The sequence below is a fragment of the Genypterus blacodes genome, unplaced genomic scaffold (assembly GCF_046128005.1).
Source record: "Genypterus blacodes isolate CSIRO-AG114 ecotype Tasmania unplaced genomic scaffold, CSIRO-AGI_Gbla_v1 ptg000133l_1, whole genome shotgun sequence".
Classification (NCBI taxonomy): Eukaryota; Metazoa; Chordata; class Actinopteri; order Ophidiiformes; family Ophidiidae; genus Genypterus; species Genypterus blacodes.
Window position 1 is genome coordinate 6,031,205 of NW_027466935.1, and position 20,330 is coordinate 6,051,534.

At 40.8% G+C, this 20,330-nt stretch overlaps 1 protein-coding gene across 7 annotated transcripts in view; it reads left to right on the forward strand.

Annotated features, from left to right (window-relative positions):
• Positions 1-564: 564 nt before the first annotated feature.
• Positions 565-20,330, forward strand: part of tcf4 (transcription factor 4) — a 146,661-nt gene continuing 126,895 nt past the window's right edge. For 4 of the 7 annotated variants that reach the window (XM_076164010.1, XM_076164005.1, XM_076164011.1 and 1 more), the window contains exons 1-3: positions 565-1,449; positions 1,818-1,856; positions 4,258-4,330. In XM_076164010.1, the coding sequence (XP_076020125.1) occupies positions 1,348-1,449; positions 1,818-1,856; positions 4,258-4,330 (214 nt within the window). In that variant the 5' untranslated portion in view covers positions 565-1,347. The remainder of the gene's footprint in view (positions 1,450-1,817; positions 1,857-4,257; positions 4,331-20,330) is intronic. The other 3 variants (XM_076164008.1, XM_076164009.1, XM_076164007.1) reach the window with 2 other exon arrangements.

Here is a 20,330-nt window from a genome sequence, read left to right on the forward strand (position 1 = left end):
ATTTTTCAGAAATAGGCCACTCATTTAATACCTGCAGGCTTTGGCCTAAAAGAGTTCTGGAAAGTATTTTTACAGGCACGTTTTTCACATTTATTTGTTTATTTATCTGTGACGCTGTGTTTGATATGGTGATCTGTGCTCAGGTGCTGTGACTGACTGGTGCTCAGCCTTTTCAGTCAAAGGAAGGAAATACATAGACACAAAATAATAAAACATCAACAATCATCGAAAAAAGATCACGTGTTGAAGTAAAGAAATATATAAAAAATGAAAAAAATTAAATTTGAAAAAAATCTAAATTGATAAAAAAGATCAACACAAACAAAATGAAAGAAAATTGTAATACAAATTAATAAATAATATAATATTATTTGGAAAAGAACGTTAAAAATTAGAGAGCCATCAAGTCAACAATGACGAAACTCTAACAGTGCAAAAATGAAAAGTTATTCTATCATTGTGTCCATATTTGGCAACATATCAATCCCTTTCCTTTCCTTTCCTTAAAAAACCCCCCAAACATTGTTCCTCTCTACCTTGCGCTCCACATGAACCCAACACAAATCACAGTCACCCAATCATCTTCCCAAATCAGCCAGCCAGTGAATCCAATAAAGCAAATGTCATTTTAGCAGTTTTTTCTCGCTGTTTTGCTGGCACAGAGGGTTTGTGTGGGCTTCTGCAGCGGCTCTGTGTCGGTGGTGTTAAACGTGAATGTAAGCTAGGTGGCCGCACCGACACATTTCTGCGGAGCCCTGTGCCAGACGCACATGGGATCCTGCGTGTACCCGGGGATCTGCTGCAACCGAAACCGGAGCGGAGGGGACCCGCAGGCGCTTCAGGACCCTGCTGGACTGTTCTTCCCTCTCAAAGCCCGACATTTTTAACCGGCTGGTGGATCTGTCCCTTCTTGTGTTCGGCTCGCACAGAGTCGCTGTGTTTGGGCGTTTGTACCGTAGATGTGAGCCTGTCAGGCTCAGCGGAGGACTGGCTGAGTCGTAACGCGGAGAGCTCGGACTTTGCTTGGGGGGGAAAACGGAGCAAACACACGCCGGAAAGGGTTGCCTGTGCCTCCTTTTCTCCGCTCCACTTTCCATAGTTTGCTCCTTTTGCGGGACTGATGATGAAGGCAAACTAGCTGTTTTTTGTGGAAGGGCTGCATTCCGTCTCTGTGAGCTGCTTTACTGGATTTATTTCGCTGTTGGAGGATAGAGAGATCCGGAGCGGAGCGGTGCGCAAAAAGCCCAAGTCTTCCTTCTCTTCTTTGCCGTCTCTATCGCTTTCTGTCTGCCTGTCGGTCTCTATCGGCCTGTCTACATATCCTCTTCTGTCTCTGTATTTGTTTCCATGTTTTTAGGTCCGTGTGATTTTGCTAAAATGCATCATCAGCAGCGGATGGCAGCTTTGGGAACAGACAAGGAACTGAGTGACTTATTGGATTTCAGCGCGGTACGGAAATTCGTCTTATTTTCCCCTCATAAATTTCTTTAGTTGATTTCATGATTCTTATGAGTAGAATGAAGCCGTGGAGAGATAAGATGAGACGAGACCTCCTATAGGCTTCATACATTGTTTACGTTTTGAATAGATGAGTTGCACGGCATCTCCTGCATATTTGACTCTTTTCCTTTTTCAACTGTCTCACTAAAGTTTGTGTTTTATGTAGAGAAAGTACAGAAAAGTTAGTGCATATTCTTAGTTTTGAAGTGTTTTTCATTTTTCGTTTTGCCAAAAGTGTCTTGTCTGTCTCTCTGTGTGTGTGTGTGTTCGTGTGCAGAGAATTGTAATGATGCATTAGTAATCTTGTTGTCTTATAGATGAGAAACAGCGATTTGAAAATGTTCCCAACATCCATGGTAGTATATCTAATTTTTAAGTATTTTTTTCCTTTTATGTTTGACTCAATTTGCCCATGATACAATGTTTTTATTTTTTGTCTGTGTAAGTTTAGAGGTTCAGCTGTCCGTTTCAAATGCTAAAATCACAAAAATGACATGGCAGACTGACAGGCGGATTGGGTGGGTGGGTGGGGGATGATGTGTGTGTGTGTGTGTGTGTGTGTGTGTGTGTGTGTGTGTGTGTGTGTGTGTGTGTGTGTGTGTTGGGTGTGTGTGTGTGTGTGTGTGTGTGGGGGGGGGGGGGGGTGATATGAATAGATAGAAGATGAAAAAACAGGAAAATGTGTCACATCCCAAACACACAGCAGCCGAATTGTCTAAGAGACATTGATACAAAAATGCGAATAATAAAAACACAGCCTTGAAGTTGATGGACAGGAAATAGTGTCTTTGCTCTCAGCAATGTTTCCTCTTCAGGGGGCAACTTCAAATGTATCAGTGCTGTACAATACTGGATGTGTCACAATGTTAGGAGACAGAAAAATTATCCAAAATGGTGTGTGTGTGGGACAGAACACACAATAGACAATTATCAAATCACAATAAAGTCACTTTTGAGAATCTACATCAGGACCAATAGGAATGTTAAGTGACTATACTGGTGTCATAAAAGCCAGCAAATGAATGACTTGAAATGACTTTAGAAAAAAATGAAATTATGATAAGAAAGAACAACAGAAATTGAGTGAATCATAATAAATTCAACCCTAAGACGGTATATAAAGCCCCATAGGAATGATAAGGACGTATAGTGATGTCATAGGAGATGTAACAAATAGAAGATTACAGTAGAGACCTGAACATAGACTGTGTATTGTATCTTAAGAAATTTCAAATAAAGGATATTATAAGGAACTAATCTCAGCAAGGAAGGATATTACAAACACATGTATGGATATTATAGCAACATCATAGTGTTATTGTAATACTACAGGGGCTTTAAAAGGGCTTTAATATACTGTAGGATCACTATAATCCCACCAATGATGAGCGTTACATGTTACAGTTGTATGTAGGTTCACAGGATAAATACAGTGACTACAATAAGATCAGTATGACGTCACTCCTGCACAGTCAGCCATAAAAAACATGATTTTACCCTTAAGATCGTTATTTAGAGGAAACAACGTACTCACAAATGCTTGTAGGAATATAATCATATCATTGGAGACAAATCTACATAAAGTACATCAAATCATTATAAATCTGTCAATTAGGCGCAAGACAGGCTTTAGTCGCTGTCGGAGTACAACAGGAATATTAAGAATGTCATAGGATTGTTGTCTTCCGTTGTATGAGCTGTGTTAGATTGAGTGCGTTTCCATATGATTCAATTTGTATTAATGACTTTTAATATTATAATTTTGAAGGCGAACAGCAGCCTAATTGCTATGGATTGATTTTTCTTTAAAATCTTTATTCTGTCGTCTGTTATCACACCCCTTCCCTCAGCAGTACCATCGTAGCTCAAAGTGATCCAAATTTAATCTCACATAGGCCACGTCTGTCCCCAACATATAAACATGCAGCTCACGTGTTTTATCACTCCCTCAGTACAATAAGTATGTGAAAAAAAAAAAGTGGGGGGCTTTTGTAATTTTATTAGGGTCTTGGTTGAGGTTCTTTCCAGTCCAGTCAGTTCAAAAGGACAATGTCAATGCTGAAAAGCTTTTTAACATCGGAAATGTAACGCAGTGTGAATGAACTGACCTTCAGCTGCGATTCAGACACAGGACCTGATTTGATCTGCACGCTCACATATCACACTGGGATAACGGGCAACATCTCCTCATGCATCCAACAGTATTGTCTGGTGCTGTGCTTCAGTCTGACTGATTGTGTACTAATGTGGGTTTTTTTGTAGATCTGAGAGAACAGATGCTAAACTATTTCTGATTAGCTCGTGCGTTTGAGTCGCATATGCAATCGATACCAAGTTATTTATTCCAAAATGAAATAATTGAACAAACACAGGGCAGTTCAGATGAGAGGGATTGGTTTTCTTAACAGATGCTGAATTAGAAATTATAATTCCTTTGCTCTTCTAGATTGAACTTCACATCATTGAAGCCAAACAGTTCACCTCTGTGTTCACCTCTAAGCAGAGAATTTGTTGTAACTGATAACATTAAGATTTCTTGCTAAAATAAACACAGTTTCCTTCCAAAATATATTAAGCACATAAAAAGCACATTGGAGTAATATAAAATGTATTATTGATTGATGAAAATATCCAAAGATCATTTTTTGGTACAACTAACTGTATGGGCATGTGTGCTGCTGAAGAAGGTGTGTGTGTGTGTGTGTGTGTTCTGTGTCAGTGCTGTCTGAGGTAATGTGCACTCTGTTTGTCTTGTAGATGTTTTCCCCTCCTGTTAGCAGTGGAAAGAACGGACCGACCTCCCTGGGGAGCGGACATTTCTCTGGCTCAAGTACGTCAGCCTCCTCCCTTATTTTTTCCCATCCTCCTCCTCCTCATTCTTCTTCTTCCCCTTCTCCAAACACTACCCTGCCCTCCTCCTCCTCCTCCGTTGCCTCTTACACCTGCTTGCTGCTGCTTTGGTTCCTACAGTCTTCCTACAGTCGGCATTACTGTGTGTCACCATATTGTCACCAGTGTTGCTTTGTGAAGAATGTTTTATTTTGAGATCAGAAAATTGCAGGATTTCATGTTTCTTAAAATGTATTTTATTGGACACATATATTCTTTCCGGACCATACTTTATTATGAGGATGTGTGTAGTTAAGATGCAGTATAAATGCTTGGTTTTGTTTCGGGAGACGATAATCTCCACATTAGACTGTGCAATGAATTCACATGATCAATCTACACACACACACACACATCTGATTTCAAGGTAATGATAGTAAAATCTGAATTTATATTGGTGAAGGGAAATCAGAGGAGTGCTGGGCCTTGGTGAATATTTGAATTCTCTGAGTGAATCCTAGGTATTTGTTATTGTTTTTCCCAAAGGTATTCCTCATGGATCATGTCATCATTTATGAGCAAAGATGAGAAGTTGTAGGTTTTGTGTGTTGTGTGTTGTGTTTGCATGTGCAGATACCTTCTCATCTGTACCGTAATATGAGTGAAATTCTCTGTGTTTGAGCAGATTGTGTGGTTTCTGTTGGCTGGAATTGGAGTGAAAATGACTTTGAAACAATGACCATGGTGCAACTCTAACAAGCTTACACTGAATAAGTGGAACAACTCCACTGACAATCACCACATTGGCAGGGTTTTAGAGGTGCAGAGCTAATGTGGCGCTACAACTACACAAACATTGTGATGGGATTTTTGTATTTACCAAAATGTGGATATTTAATGAGCTTGACGCTTCTTTAAATTGAGCAGAGGTCTGTACTCAAGTCACAACTTTGACTTTAATATGACTGGCTTGACTTGAAGTCACTTGACTTAGCCTTTGAAAAAAGATTAATGATAAAAAAAATAAAAACAATTGTACAGATATTCAAAATGTGGTTATAGTCACATTTATGTGCATTTTCGTCACATAATAAAGTTCAGGAAAGTATATTTTTTACAAAATCTAATAAGCATCCATGATATGTGTAAATTGACCATACAATTCATGACCCCGCCATTTTATATAGTGCTGTAGAGCAGAACATTCTGACTTGTGTAGTAGTGAATACTCAAAGCGTGGGACAGGGACTTGTCAGTCTTGACCTTTTGATTTTCCTATCTTGACTGGGGACAAGAGACTTACTTACTTATGACTTGTTTCTACCTCTACAACATACAAGCATCATACAGTATTTTACTGTACCTTTGTTTGGTCGTCTGTTTGACGTCACTGAAGTAGCAAGTATAAATCATTTTTTTCAGATCTCTGGTGTGATTCTTTATTTTTGGGGCCAGAAGTTTGTTTTTTCGTCGGCCCAAGTTCATTCCTGAAGGAGACTTCCTGTTTTTCTGACTGATTCTGTTCGCATTCCTTCCTGTTTTCTCTCTCTCTCTCTCTCTCTCTCTCTCTCTCTCTCTCTCTCTCTCTCTCGTGTTTGTGTTTTTTTCATTTATTCGGTCAGTTGATGGCTAAGTGAGTGAGTGACTTTTTTTGTTCCTGGGGGATTCCATGGCTTGGTTCATCTGCTCACTCATTAATACCAACTGTCCGTTTCTGTCAGTAATCCTTGTTGTGAAATGAAAAGACACACGGGTAAACAGGAAGTTAGACGGACAAGTGAACAGAGAGACGAATAGACAGGCAGGTAGATGTATATCGAAGGTAAGACGTGGGGTAAAACAGAAGGGTAGACATAGCAGGTGTCAGACAGGTAGATGTTAGGTTAAACAGGGAGGTAGTTAGACAGGTAAACAAACACATATACAAGATGGTACAACGACAGGTAGACATGGACGTAGACAGACAGATGGACAGACGGAGGGATAGGTGGACGGGGGACTTTTGGCTCCAGTAACTAAAACCCAGCATACTGTATATTCAAGCTGCAGCAGTGACAACAAAGATGAGCTTCAAACCAATGCGGGACATCATGCGTCCACACTATGATAATAATTATAATCCTGATAGTGATGGGATGTTTACTTGATCTCTTACAGTTTCAAGTAATTGTTTGACAAATGTGTATTAATATCTTTTATTATAGATTTAGTGTTTATGGTTGTGAGGCATACATGTTGTGATCAGATTAACATCAGAGCAGTGTTGTGTGTTTGGAAGAGAACATGGATGATTAAACCTTTACTGTAAAAAACCAAACGTGTGTACCCTCACTCGTGCTTTTTGCTTGGAAACGCTATCGGGAGGCCATTTTGTTTATTGGCTGGGAAACAGAGATGCGGAGTTGTCTTCTTTGTTAACTGCCTTGTTGTTTGCTTGTTGTGCACGCTGCTGTTTTGGGTGTTATTGTTCGCTCCTGTGCTGTGCATACAAATGTAAGGACAATGACGACAAATGTTACATTTCATAAAAAAAAGGGGTTTTGTGCATAGGATTTGCTGGTATGATGCGTATCTTTGATTTAGGTGGTGTTCTTTTTTGTCTTTTTATGCAGAAACACACGCTGATGACACACACAAGCACACACGCTCTGTTCCACCCCTGCTGTGGCTTTCTGCAGGCCTCGGCATTTTGATGAGCCCAGCGCTGTTTGTGAATGCAGCTAATTAGAACTCTATAGACCTACACAAGCATGAAAGAACCTCAACATCACGTTTCCCAAACACCGGGGTGAGGCCAAAGGCTGGGACACAGAGGGAGTACACCAAGTCTCCAAACTGCAGCATCGGGCGCTGGATTTTAGAGGTCGAAAGTCAGAAGTTCTTTTCAAAACTAACTGCAATAGAAATATAAGTAAAATAATCCATTAGTTCATTAGTAGCAGTAAGATGTACTCAAGTGTCGAAAGTAAATCAGTTTGCTTTGGTCAGCTTTGTGGAAAGACAGGGAGAAACAAAGGAAGAGAGAGGAATGGAAAGGGGAAAGTAAGAAAGCAGGAAAGGAAGCACATATAGGGAAGGATTCTCAGTGGGATCATTAGGGCTAGAGGATGCTGAGATGCTAGAGAATAACTTAAAGACAAATGATTTACTTTTTGATCAAAAATATCAATGAAAGTAGCTTTAATCAAAAATGTTCCACAAAGAAAATGTCTATGTTGTGCCAGTTGATACTAAAATATTTTGGAATTTAAGAAAAGAGTCAAGAAGCCACAACTAAAAGCACGACATGCATTAAACACCTTTAGAGATCTTATGGATTTTGTGATTCACTTTCTTTTTCTTAAATACCAATATCCTGATTTGTGGAGAGATAGCCTGGCACAAATGTTGTTGTTGGAAAAGCTGTTAGACATCCTCATACTCTGATCAATTCACCTTAGCCACAATGCAGTTTGAACATAAGTCCCCATGAGTCCCAACTGACGAGCTCAGCCCACGGTCCTCACACACCAGGAAGTGGATTAGCCCTTTTAATTATGGAGAGATTGTACTGTTGTTGTTTATTGTTGGCTCATCCCTGGAAAGATCTCACTCACTCACGAAAAACTGTGTGTGTGTTTGTGTTCAGTCTCCTGGATGAAGCTGTGCAGCGAGCGCGGCCTGTCAGAATGTTGCTATTTCAGGTTTTGGTTGGTTTTGGTGTTCTTGCTGTTTTTTAAATTAATTAATTTCATTTCATTCTGCTATAAACTCAGATCTGCTGTTTGTTTCCCAGTCAGATGTGTTGGACACACACCAGGTGTGTGTGTACATGTGTGTGTATGTGTGTGCACATCATCCCGCCTCTCGTTGCCATGGAATTTGGCGTTGGCAGGGAACGATGGAGGAAATGTTTGATAGTCTGAACTAAGGGAAGAAGAAAGGAATTGCACAGAATGAACAAAAAAAGAGATTGAAAGAAGTTGAAAACATTACATTACGATCCTTTGACAGATGCTTTTATCCAAAGCGTCTTACATTACATTACCACCCTAGGGAGCAATTGAGGGTTCGGTGCTTTGCTCAGGGGCACCTCGGTAGGGGCTCAAACCAGCGACCCTTCGGTTCCCAGGCGGAAGCACTACCCACTGAGCCACTGCCTCCCTAAATCAGGAAGGAAAGATGGGAAGATGGGCAGTATTGATGGATGGAAGAGAACACACAGATATGGAAGACAGACGTGGAACAAAATAGCAAAGCATGAAAAAGTGATGATTGAATCTGAAGGAAAGAATTAAAGAGTGAGAGAAAGCTAAATGAAGGCAATAAGACAAGTAAGGGAAGGAACAGGAGAAGCCCAAAAGGTGAAATAAAGAGAGAAAATCAGGAAGGTGTTCGTGTACACAGACAGATAACACCCCCCACCCTGACATCACCACCCTCAGGTCTTTATTCGGTCGTATGTGCCGCCGTTATGCCCGTCACTCTGATTGCTCTTCAGTTTCTTTTCTGTGTTAAACCTACAATACTTCACTTTGTGTTGACTTTGCTGAAATCCTCCTTTCATTCCTGATGGGAATCTTTATTGCATGCTTTGTGATAATATAATGCCTCTCTTGTGCCTCCTTCTAATGTAATCTGATTTGAGGAAAACAATTTTTTTTAACCTTTATGCAACCAAAAATAATACCACCATTTTCCACAAGGGGCATCACTTCCTCAGTTGTCAATCATGTTTCATGTTCTCTTAGGCTTTGAATGCTTTGAAGAGGCTGGGCTGGGGTGCAGCAGGTAGAAAGGGGGAGGAGCATCAGATATTTCCTACAATTCCAACATTATCCAAATTATTTCCAATATAAATTTAAGGTGTGTACACTTTAAAATCAGCATCGCCACTACCACACACACAGCTGCCACATACACACATGCTATAGTCATTTTTTTCCCCTCTGAAAAAATGACTGATGTCTGGGCCTCAGTGACCTCATAGCTGGCTGTGGCCTTAGTTTCTAGCAGCCTGGTCCAGAGCAGAGCAAACCTCCCACTCTTTGTACCATTCTTCTGTGCATTTGGGCTGTAAAGCTCTGTTTCTGGTCAAGGGGTGCCCTGCTCCGCGGCAAAAGGCTCTATGGATCCACCTCCACCAGATGCACCAATGTGCACTGAGTGAACACAGGTAGTGGGACATCTGTTGAAGGCTTCCTCCCAAAAATCAGGAGACAATGTTTTGTCTGGAAGCCTGATCCATAGAAAGTATAGTAAACATTACCACATGGGACATCTCAGGGAACAGGAATCTTAGGTGTTTTTTCTCTTTGTCTCCCCCTCTTTCTCACTTTCTCTCTCTATTCCTGTCTCTCCTTGTCGAGCAGAATGACTTGCTCGCTCTTAATTGTGGTTCAGATTAGAGATTAATACAGGTTTTTATTCCCTGTAATGGGAAATATTATTAGCCCCATTTGCTTTGATAATGTCAATAATGACTCTGTTTACAATGATATGGATTTCACGGTTTTAATGTCTGTATAAGCTCAGCAACATGGGTTTAATATGTTATTTTTATGCTCAGGAGATTGACGTTCTGTTTGCTTTGCTGCAGTGACTTACTGTTGCATTCAGATGTTTACCACAGAGATGCTGGGCCGGGCTGAGCCAGGGTCAAAGACGGAGAAGCAGAAGTTTATCTTGCCAGTTTAATTAGGTTGGGTTCACTTAGACTAGGTTATGTTACGGGCGAATTAGGTTTGATGTTTGTACGGATGAGTTTGATTCTCTGGCCGTAGCTGTGACACAGTGAGCAAGCTGTTTTTGTGAGCATTTGAATGCTTTGTGAAACATTTTATAACCAGACTTACTGGACTAAATGCTGACAGACTGTCAGGTGTTAATTATGGCTCTTCATCAGCTTTTTGCTGCTGCTTTGACAGCATGTTGTTTGCATGCATCTGTTACACACCTGCAGCAGGTTACCTGTGTGATTCCAGTCATTACCGGTTTGTAGAGCCATTACTGATGATGATGTTAGAAGACAGAGTGTAAAATGAAAGAGTGCAGAGATATTGACTCTCAATACATGTTATTCTTAATTTCCACCAAAAATAAAATGGTTCTGAACCTGAAAAGTTGGTTCCTGAAAAGAACAAGAAAATAGTTGAACTTGAAGTAGGAACTGTGACAACATAATGAGAGGGCATTCAACCAAAAGGTTCCAAAACCAAGACATTTTAGAGGGAAAAGCAGTAATAGAGAGCTTGGGTTGTGTTGGGCCAGGAGCCATTTGTTGTGTGGGCCTGTAAAGCGCTCTGAGACTCTGTATGTGATATTGATAAATAGACTTGACTTGTGCATAATTCAGCCCGAGTATTCTCAGGCAGGATTTTTGTATTCTCCAAAAATCATGGCCTCCATCTGCCAATCAGCCCAATTGTCTGTCTCTAGGTGGATTTTGATGCAAATGAAACATTTCTTAACATCTTTTAATAAAGCAACTAATTCCCAGGATTTTGGTGCTGTGGTGGAGGCTCGGGCTCTGTAATTCTATTTAATTATGTTTATAGTTCCAGATTCTTTCTTTTCTTGCTCAATTACACAGTTTGCTGTCTTCCTCCTCCAATCAGCTGAGAGGAGCTGAAACAACGCCCCACCAGGTGAACATTGATTTCAACTCATTCGTTTTTGGTAAACCTCTCGCTGCAAAACACACAAAGCCAGGCACCATGTCGCAGGTAAAAAGCCTCTGAATGGCATTATACACACCGTATCCTTGCTCTGCAGGCAGCCGGTGACGTCGGCCAGGTCTTGTTATGTGTGTGTGTTTTTTTTTATGTGTGCTTGCTCTCACACCTGTTCATATCGTTAGTCCCAGTCACTGAGCCTAATTACCCAGTCCTTAAAAAATAAAGAGACAGGGAACGCCAACCAGCCTGCCTGGCAATTACCAGCATCGTTCAACACCTCTCTGCAACAAACACCACTCCAATTACAACAAGCCAACTTATTTGTGTGTGTGTGTGTGTGTGTGTGTGTGTGTGTGTGTGTGTGTGTGTGTGTGTGTGTGTGTGTGTGTGTGTGTGTGTGTGTGTGTGTGTGTGTGTGTGTGTGTGTGTGTGTGTGTGTGTGTGTGTGTGTGTGTGTGTGTGTGTGTGTGAGAGAGAAAGAGTGACAAACTTAATTGTTTTGGGAGTTTGTAGTGTTTGCTTCGTAATTTTTGTGTGAATCTGAATTGTGTGGGGCACATCAAATGTAAAAATGCACAAATGAGTGTAACATGGAAAGTTTAAAGGAAGTTTATTGTATAAAACTTCTTTCTGGCTATTGGTTAAAGGGAAATTGCAAACCTGACTCCATGGAGACATTTTATTTGTGGGAGTTGCACTGAAGCATCATTGGGGCAAACCATTTGGTTCAGTGTTACAGGTTGAATGTGTGTGTAAGTGTGTGAGGAGTGGGGTGGAGGGCATAATGGTTTGTCCCAGCTTTTGTTTTATTCCATTCTTTGGCAGGCCCTGGTACTCACAGTGGCACTGCCAAGTGTGTGTGTGTGTGTGTGTGTGTGTGTGTGTGTGTGTGTGTAAAAGAAGGCCAAATATTTTCCAGCCAACCCCCCAACCTCCTCCTCCACATACACACAAATGCACAAGTACACGTGCATGAGCGTTTGTACACGAACACACAGACCATAAATTGTCTGGAACACCCCTTGTGCCATCTGGTCTTGTGACGGGCCAGTTTGTTTGTGTGTGTGTTGGTGTGTGTGTACATAGATAGACACAAAAAGTGTCTGTTCGTGTTATATCTTTGTGTGTTTGCATTAATCTATGTAAACTAAAAAGTGAATGCAGACACACAACATTAATAATAAATGACCTAAGTAACAATAAAAGCATATGGAGGTTCTAGAAATTAACTCACGTAACTAATGTTCTATGGATCCCTCTGGGGTTCATTGATGACATCTTGTGGTACGTGAATAGGTTCTAGGGGTGATTGAGATTGTTTTGCTGTTCTTTGGTGAGATATGGGTCACATAGGCTGTGGGGATCTTTGCGTAAGTCCTAGGTGTTGCTGTTGACGAAATTCTAGTGGTCACTGGGGATGGTGTAGTGGTCTGTGGAAAGGTTCTCGAGACAAGAACTTTGTCCTTGAGAAGGTATCATGAGTCCTTGAGGAGATTCTAGTGGTAGTTAAAAAGGTTCTAGGGTTCCTGACATTTCACTGCTGTGTCCATTGATTTGAATGTGTCCACACACACTTACACATGTTTTTGAGGAAAGAGAGGGAAGGAAAAAAATAAATAATTATACTGGACTTGACTCAAACTGGACTTTTACCCTTATACGGCATGAATCTTAGACCATTCACAGCTGTCACTAAAATATTTTATGGTTCAAGGGGTGTTTTAGAATCAGTACTCTTGGGTTCATTGAGAAGGTTGTGAAGGCCATCAATGAGGTACTATAGTGTACAGACATTCTAGAGGCCACTGAGCCACTTCTAGGCTTCTTCCAAAGGCCCCTATGGAACAATTAAGGGTCCTTCATTAGGTTCCAAAACATTTTGGTTTGAACCTTTCCACTTTAGTCAAACATAAAAACATTTCCGTTGTGTTTTAGCCTTTTAGAGTTTTTTTTGTGAGGATTCCTTCACAAATTAAAATTAAAAAATTGTGGTTTCTAAAACCAGTGATTAGAACAGGTGGATGAAAACCTGCTCCCTCAGAAAGGCTTGAAAAGAGAAAAGAAGGGCTGTGCTTTGCTGTGTGTGTGTGTGTGTGTGTGTGTGTGTGTGTGTTTTGAGACACATGCGGGTTGACCTGAAGAGACCAGACTGCTCTTTCCTCATTGGCTGTAGAACATCTGGCAGTGTGTTACTGTGTGTGAGTGTGTTTTTGTGTCATACCACATTGATCTCCCCCTCTCACATTCCATACTGTCAGGACTCTGAATAGCAAGAAGTCTTCACTCTAAACATTTCTCTGTCTTATCCCTCCCTCCTCTGTCCATCTTTCGTTCCATCTCAGACTAATTTTCTTCTTTCTTTTCTTTCCTATCTGTTTTAATCCTTTTCTCTCCTCCCTGTTTTTTCGCTTTATTATTGCTTCATGTCTTTCTCTCTTCTGTCCTTCCTCTTTCTATCCCTTCTCTGTCCATTATGCTCATCTCTCACTTTTTTGCCTTCTCTTTTTATTTCCCTCCTCCTTGTCATTTTCTCTTTCTCATACTCTTTCTCTTAGACATGTTTTACATCTCTTTTTATAATTTGTTTCAGAGTTTGAGTGTTTTTCTTTTGATCTCTTGTCTTTTAACTTTCTTCACTTTCACTCTTCTCTCTTCATGATCAATGCTTGCTGCCACTTGTCATAGAAACCTTTGCATTGTACAATGTTTTATTTTCAGGTTATTTACATATAAACTAAGTCACTTGCCAGTTTCTGGATCCTTGTTAAACATGTGTGGGATACACTGTTGCATCAGTGTTTTCCTTGGACATTTGACCCCGAAATATGAAACTTGAGTGTGGAGTAGCTGAGAGAATATTGCAGGGGCCGTTTGATCCAGCCCCTGAGACAATACATAAACACACACAAAAATAGGACTAATTATTTAAGACTTAAATACTTAGACTTATAATAATAACATGGGATAAAACGGGCGGATGTCTGTCTTTCCGGGCCAAGGTCAGAGTCATTGAACACAACAGCGCGTAACTGTCATCGCGTGCCGTACCTGTGATTGACAGGTAACGGAACATGGCTACGAAGAAATGAAAAGTTGATGAGGAACGTCGTTCTCTCCAAGGCAAAAGGATAAACGAATTCTTTTTTGTGGAAGTGAAAGGCAAGCCTGTGTGCCTGGTTTGTGGGGATGCGCTGGCTGTTGTGAAAAAGGTTAACTTCGGGCGTCATTACAGCTCGAAACGTGCTAAACTGGAGGAGCTGAAAGGACAACACGCACGGATAAAGTTGCCGCTCTGCGCCGGAGTTTGGGTGTCCAACAAGCGTTTCTTTCCAAACTGTGGGCTGACGAGGACAACGCGATGCATGCCAAGCTTCGTGGTGAGTGAGCTAATCGCGAAGAAGCTGAAACCTCATGCCAAGTAAATTTGTAAAAGATAGCTAGATAGCTGGCTATCCAGCCTAGTTACAGTGTAGGTGTAGGTCAAGGGTCAGCAACTTGCAGCTCCGGAGCCACACAAGGCCCTTCTGTCATCTCTAGGGGCTCCCTGTGGCTTTGATTAGAAATTACATGGAAATGAACAATGTTTTTTTCTCTTCTACGTTTTTGATGTATTGTTGCTGTGAGTTTTAAATTCTCCAATTGTAATAATGTGTAGCTTATACACCAACTAAAGTGTGCATCACTTATTCTCTGTGGATGAGAGAAAGAGAGCGACTTCAGTACTGCTGCAAAAAGCAGAACAGAGCAAATGTACTTTTATTAATCGGATCAAATCTCCACTTCTCTTCTTTCTGCTCAAGAAATAGTATGGCGCTGAAAGCTGTTCAAGAGTTGTTCATGAAACTATCAGTTCATCTTTTCTCAGACAAAAACAAAACAGAGATAGTTGCCTCCCTGCAAAGACCATCAGGGACAGATACATGACATGGGCAACAAACACCACCAGTTAGCAAATCAAGGACATCAGCTAGATATGTAGTAGTAGACTCAGTTACCTGTGATGAGGATGTGAATGATACTGAGCTGCTGAATGGAACAGAACGTCTCCAGTTCACTAGGGTTCAGTTTTATAAAACAACATTCCCCAACAAAAAACACAATTATTTTCACAAGTTTTCTAGTAGTTTCATAAATGTAAAACATTATGGCAATAGAAATGCAGAGTTAAAGTACCAAATTATCATGTAGAGTCCACTACAGAGAAGTTTGATTGAATGCTCATTTACAATGAGTATTATTGTTTAGGCTGTGTTACTTTCATTACAAGGCACAGATATGTTTTGCAGCTCCAGACAGATTCTTTTTGGGTCAAAATGCAGGAAAATGGCTCTATTGATAGGTTGCTGACCTCTGCTGTAAGCGATGCCGTTTGTTACCTTGCGGTGCCTTTTCCATTAGGTGTAACAGCAGCCTGACAGTGGCATGTTTGGGCTCAGCTGGAGCTACGCTACGCTACTACTACTTGACTTTCTAGCTGTGTGGTACGTTTTCACATGCATGTTTGGTGGACACCATAACCCTAACCCTGAATGTAATATCCTGCTTGGGTTTCATGTGTGTGTTGTTGGGCGTTTGGCCACTTCTGATAGGTTAGCATGACTTGTACATGACTGCCATGGCACTTGTTATTGGTAAGCGTGACTATGACAGGGGGAGCTTGGCTTTCATTTGTTAAACAATTGAGGCTCCAGTTCAAAGCCTGGGTCAGGCTTTTTGTGTATCCTAATTCACAACCTTTTGGCTAATCCCACTGTTTTAAAACGCAATTCGATCAAAAAACGATTAATCGTTCAGTCCTAGTGTGGTTATTGAGGTCCACAGCTGGAAGTGATTGCTGTGCTGTCCAATTCAACCTGACTCAAGCATGTGAAAACACTCAGTGATTTATTAATTAATAATAATTCAAAATCCTGAATGCTTGTTTTAAACCACAGTGGCCTTCAATTATTTCAGCAGAAAACTGAATATTTGGATGAGAATCAGACTGAGGCTCATTTATCACTGTATCATCACAAAGTGTTTACTGACACACAGACAATTTATTGTTGTGCATTCATGGCTGTTTGTCTTATTTGATTTCCTTTTGTGTGCAATAACTTCAGGCTGAAGCCGCCACTTCTACTCCATGTTTTTAGCCTTTGGTTAAGAGTATGTTTAAAGAGGACATTACTTAGTTATTTTTTTCCCGACTTTCCTCTTTTCTCTCATTTTCCGGCCGGCTGCCTGTTGGATAGCCGTCCTTCAACAGCTTGAAGCCATTTGAAGGACCAATTATCCAATAAATGCGGCTTTATGAAGTTGTTTCCCTGCTGCTGTGCTCTTGGAAGGCAGAGGTGTATATCAATAAGATTTACAACACTTAGAGTGTAAATGAAAGACTAACATTTGGAAAATGTGACACCTACTCCTCCAGAACAAACATAAACATGTGGTTCTTTCCCATATAGAGTGAAATTAATCTAGAAAAAAATCCTTTTGGCAAATTAGCTCGCACTGAAAGACTCCTTTTGAAAAAAACAAGTCTTCTACTGATGAATATTAAACAGATACCAAATGATGTTTTGGTACCAATACCAAGTGTATTGATGTTTTTGCATGTTATTCAATTATCACCTCAGCAGAGATATTTTGTGGACAAGCTGATTTTTGCCTAAGTATGTTTTTGAGTTGTATTAGTCTTGTGGAAACATGATATGATAGAAGGGTGAAGACATACAGTGTGATTAACTCTTTCATTAGCACAACAAACAGCTTCAAACTCATCAGTGCAGGCAGAGAAAGCAGGACTGACTATCAGCCACCCAAGCAGACAGCTTATCATCTTGTTTCGGATGGGGTTGGCCGCATTTTGGATTGGGTGTAATTATCCTGGGGTTGGGTTTGACTGTCCTGGTGTCAATTTGTGTCCCTTCGTGGTTTGGTACTCTTTTATTTTTTACCTAATTAATGCAAGTTCATCTACAGTATGTTTTGAATCGGGTCCAAAATGTAGTCCCAGTGAAGACCTGTACCTTGAATGTACATGTATGTGTACAATAGTTGGACTATGCAAAGCTCTTTCTCTGTGTGTGTGTGTGTGTGTGTGTGTGTGTGTGGGTGTGTGTGTGCGTGTGTGTGTGTTGACAGGAATCTGGATCACAGATGAGTAAATCTTCTCTAAGAGGAGAGAGTATATTTCGGAAAGCAGGCGTTCCACTCCCTGTTTCCTCCATAAAGAGTTTCCTGTGGCGTGGTTACCTTTCCTGTGTATATGTAAAGAATCTGTATTTCACATATACAATTTGAATTGATCCAGTCTCATTGAGAAACAAGAGACTGGACCACAGACAAACAGCCTTGAATAAGATAAAAATCTCTTGTCAAATTATTGATATCAGTCAGTCTGAATTATGTAACAATCAACAATATTATCAGGATTTTAACCAATCAACAGTCTCATTCAACTGTGTATAACCATTGAACTGTGTATAACCAAGCACACACAGAACCAGACTATACATTTATGCTCTCCTCCTTACTCTGCTCACAACACATTTGACCTTTTATGATTTTGATTTCACTGTGAGGAAATGCAAATATGGCAAATATTCTATAACCTGTGCTTTGGCTCTAGGCTTCTATCCAGAGAACTGGGACAGAAGAACTTATATTGTATAAAAAAAGCTCAAAAACTCAGCAAATGTAAGCGATAAATATGCTTTGAAATATGTTGTGTGTGTGTGTGTGTGCACTAGCATGCAAGCTGCAAGTGCACAGAAGGACTCATTTGGCAGCCTGTCTGTAAGAATGTAACCTGAGACCCACACACACACACGTGTGCACACACACACACACATGCACACACAGGCGTTCCCACAGTACCTCTCTCTCAGATGGAAGCCTTTTGTCTGCCCTCGACCTCCTTTTTTTCTCCTCAGACTTTGCAGGTGTTCAGCATACGGCAATAAAACAAGTAGTGACTGTTCACCATTCCCCCCACACACACACACACACACACACACACACACACACAGCCTGAACTTACATGGCTGAAGACCCTACTCACTCCAGCTTTTCTCAGCCTGTTCTTAGTTTGATCCCAATATGTGAATTTCATTTGGGTCACGGCTGCGGTTACACTACGCCACTGTATGTGGCATGTACAGGTGCAGCTCAATAAATTAGAATATTGTGGAAAAGTAATTTTTTTTTAGTAATTCAATTCAAAAAGTGAACCTCTCATATATTATAGATTCATTACACACAAAGTGAAATATTTCTTCTTTTGGCCCAAACACCCTGGAGAGGAGACACAAGAGAGGTGAGCGGACAGCTTCATTACTGGTGGTTAGCTACAGGGTCATGCTAACGTGCCGTTTGTTCGGGGTGAGTACAGCATTTAAACTGTCCATGAGGAATCTGAAGCTCTCTACTCGTTGCGCACATTCGTATATAAGCATAACCACCTTGATCTTGCTGGAAAGAAGCGTAGTAGATGTGTTTTCATGACGTACGTCCGGTGAAAGCGTTTGGACTCGACACGTTGCAGTTACACTATGACAAAATCTGACCACAACGTGACCTAGACCACCTCCTCAAGTGGTTTGGCAGATCCGATCCCAATGTGACGCATATCTGATATGCCTTCAGTTACACTATGACACTTCAAGCAGCCTGGTGTGATCGGATTCAAGACAGATATATGCAACATGTGGCGTAGTATAGTTGTAGCCACATTGAGATCTGCCGAACCATTGGACAACCATCAGTTGCGTCAAAACGAAAAAGAAGCACAACCTAATTAAAACCAACAGCCATTTTTTCGCAATGTCTGTCTCCAGTTCTTCTAAATATTTTGCGGGATAATGCAATCGGGTATGAGAGCTAATGGCACAGGTTGCATTGAACTCTCATAACCGTGTAACCGTTGCGTATCCTGGCCTAATGAGATTGGATATTCATCAGATTTTCAATATCCGATTCTAGAAGTCGCACGAAGAGTGTAACCGCAGCCATATTTGGTCTTAGATTTGATAAATATCCAATCTCTTGTTTCTCTCTGTGGCAGAAATGAGAATCGAGTCGAATTGGAAGCCATGTGTCTGCATAGGTTGTGTTCATAACCCTGATCCATGTGGGTCACAGGGTTATGTTGAATCTGTATGCTACAATCACATACAGGCCACTTACAGACATATATGTGAACCATAATAATAATAATAATAATACTATACAAAGCTATATTAAGAACGCTGACCATTCTGAGCTCAATCCCCATACGTTTTGTTTTGAGCTGATACATGAAGTTGGATAAATTGCTGCTTTTTTTTAAGGTGAACATCATTCTGCGCAATGCTCTGTGTCAGAGTTTTTCAACCAAAAAAAGTCCTGAATATGGATGAAGCTCCATATGTTGTTGCTTTTAAAAGATTTCAAAAACAAGCTTGCTTGACAGAAATGATTGGATAACCCATTTCCTATAGCAGGGCTGGTTTATTTGGTAACACAACAAAGCAAGTGCGTGTGCGTGTGCGTGTGCGTGTGTGTGTGTGTGTGTGTGTGTGTGTGTGTGTGTGTGTTTTAATAGTTATAATGTGAAATGTGAAGCTGCAGGCCTCTGTTCTTTGTTAACATAATGACTGCAGTTATAGACTCTGGCAGCCACACAGACATGTACACACACACTTACACTGGTGCCAATTACCACAATGGGCTGTAGAAATAATAAAAATCACTTTTTATTATTTTTATGAATGTGGTTCATATATATATTTAAGACTGCCATGTCCCAGAAGGTGTTTCTGTTTACTGTCATGTGACATCTCATTGTTTGATAGTTAATACATTCCTGCCTTTGCTCTGATAGTCTTGTCAATGTAATTTTGAACATGCAACAAAAACGCTCGCACCCCCCGCCCCCACTACCACACACACACACAGGCGGACATGCTTTAATGTGTTTGGAGAAAGCAGCAAACTTCTCTTTCCTGCGTGCCCAGACATGCATTATGTGGTTTTCGGAGGGGAAGCTTTCATTTTAGTGTGTGTTTGTGTATTGAATGGAGGCAAGTGGGTGTGGGTGCTTTCTTGAGATCAATGCACTTATAGAGTGCAGCGGGTTTTCAGTACGCACACACACGCACGCACGCACAAACACACACACGCACGCACTCCGGTGAGGCCTGTTTTTACTCAAGTGTCACGCTCTGCCCCTCTGACATCTGGTCCCTGAAACCTCTTGGGTCCTCCATTTGTGTGTATTTGTGCGCGTGTGCATGCCCACGTATGATACCAATGTGCGTGTGTGTCTTTGTTTGATTAAGTAACGATTCCCTGTCTATGTGACAGACACTGCAATTATTTTAA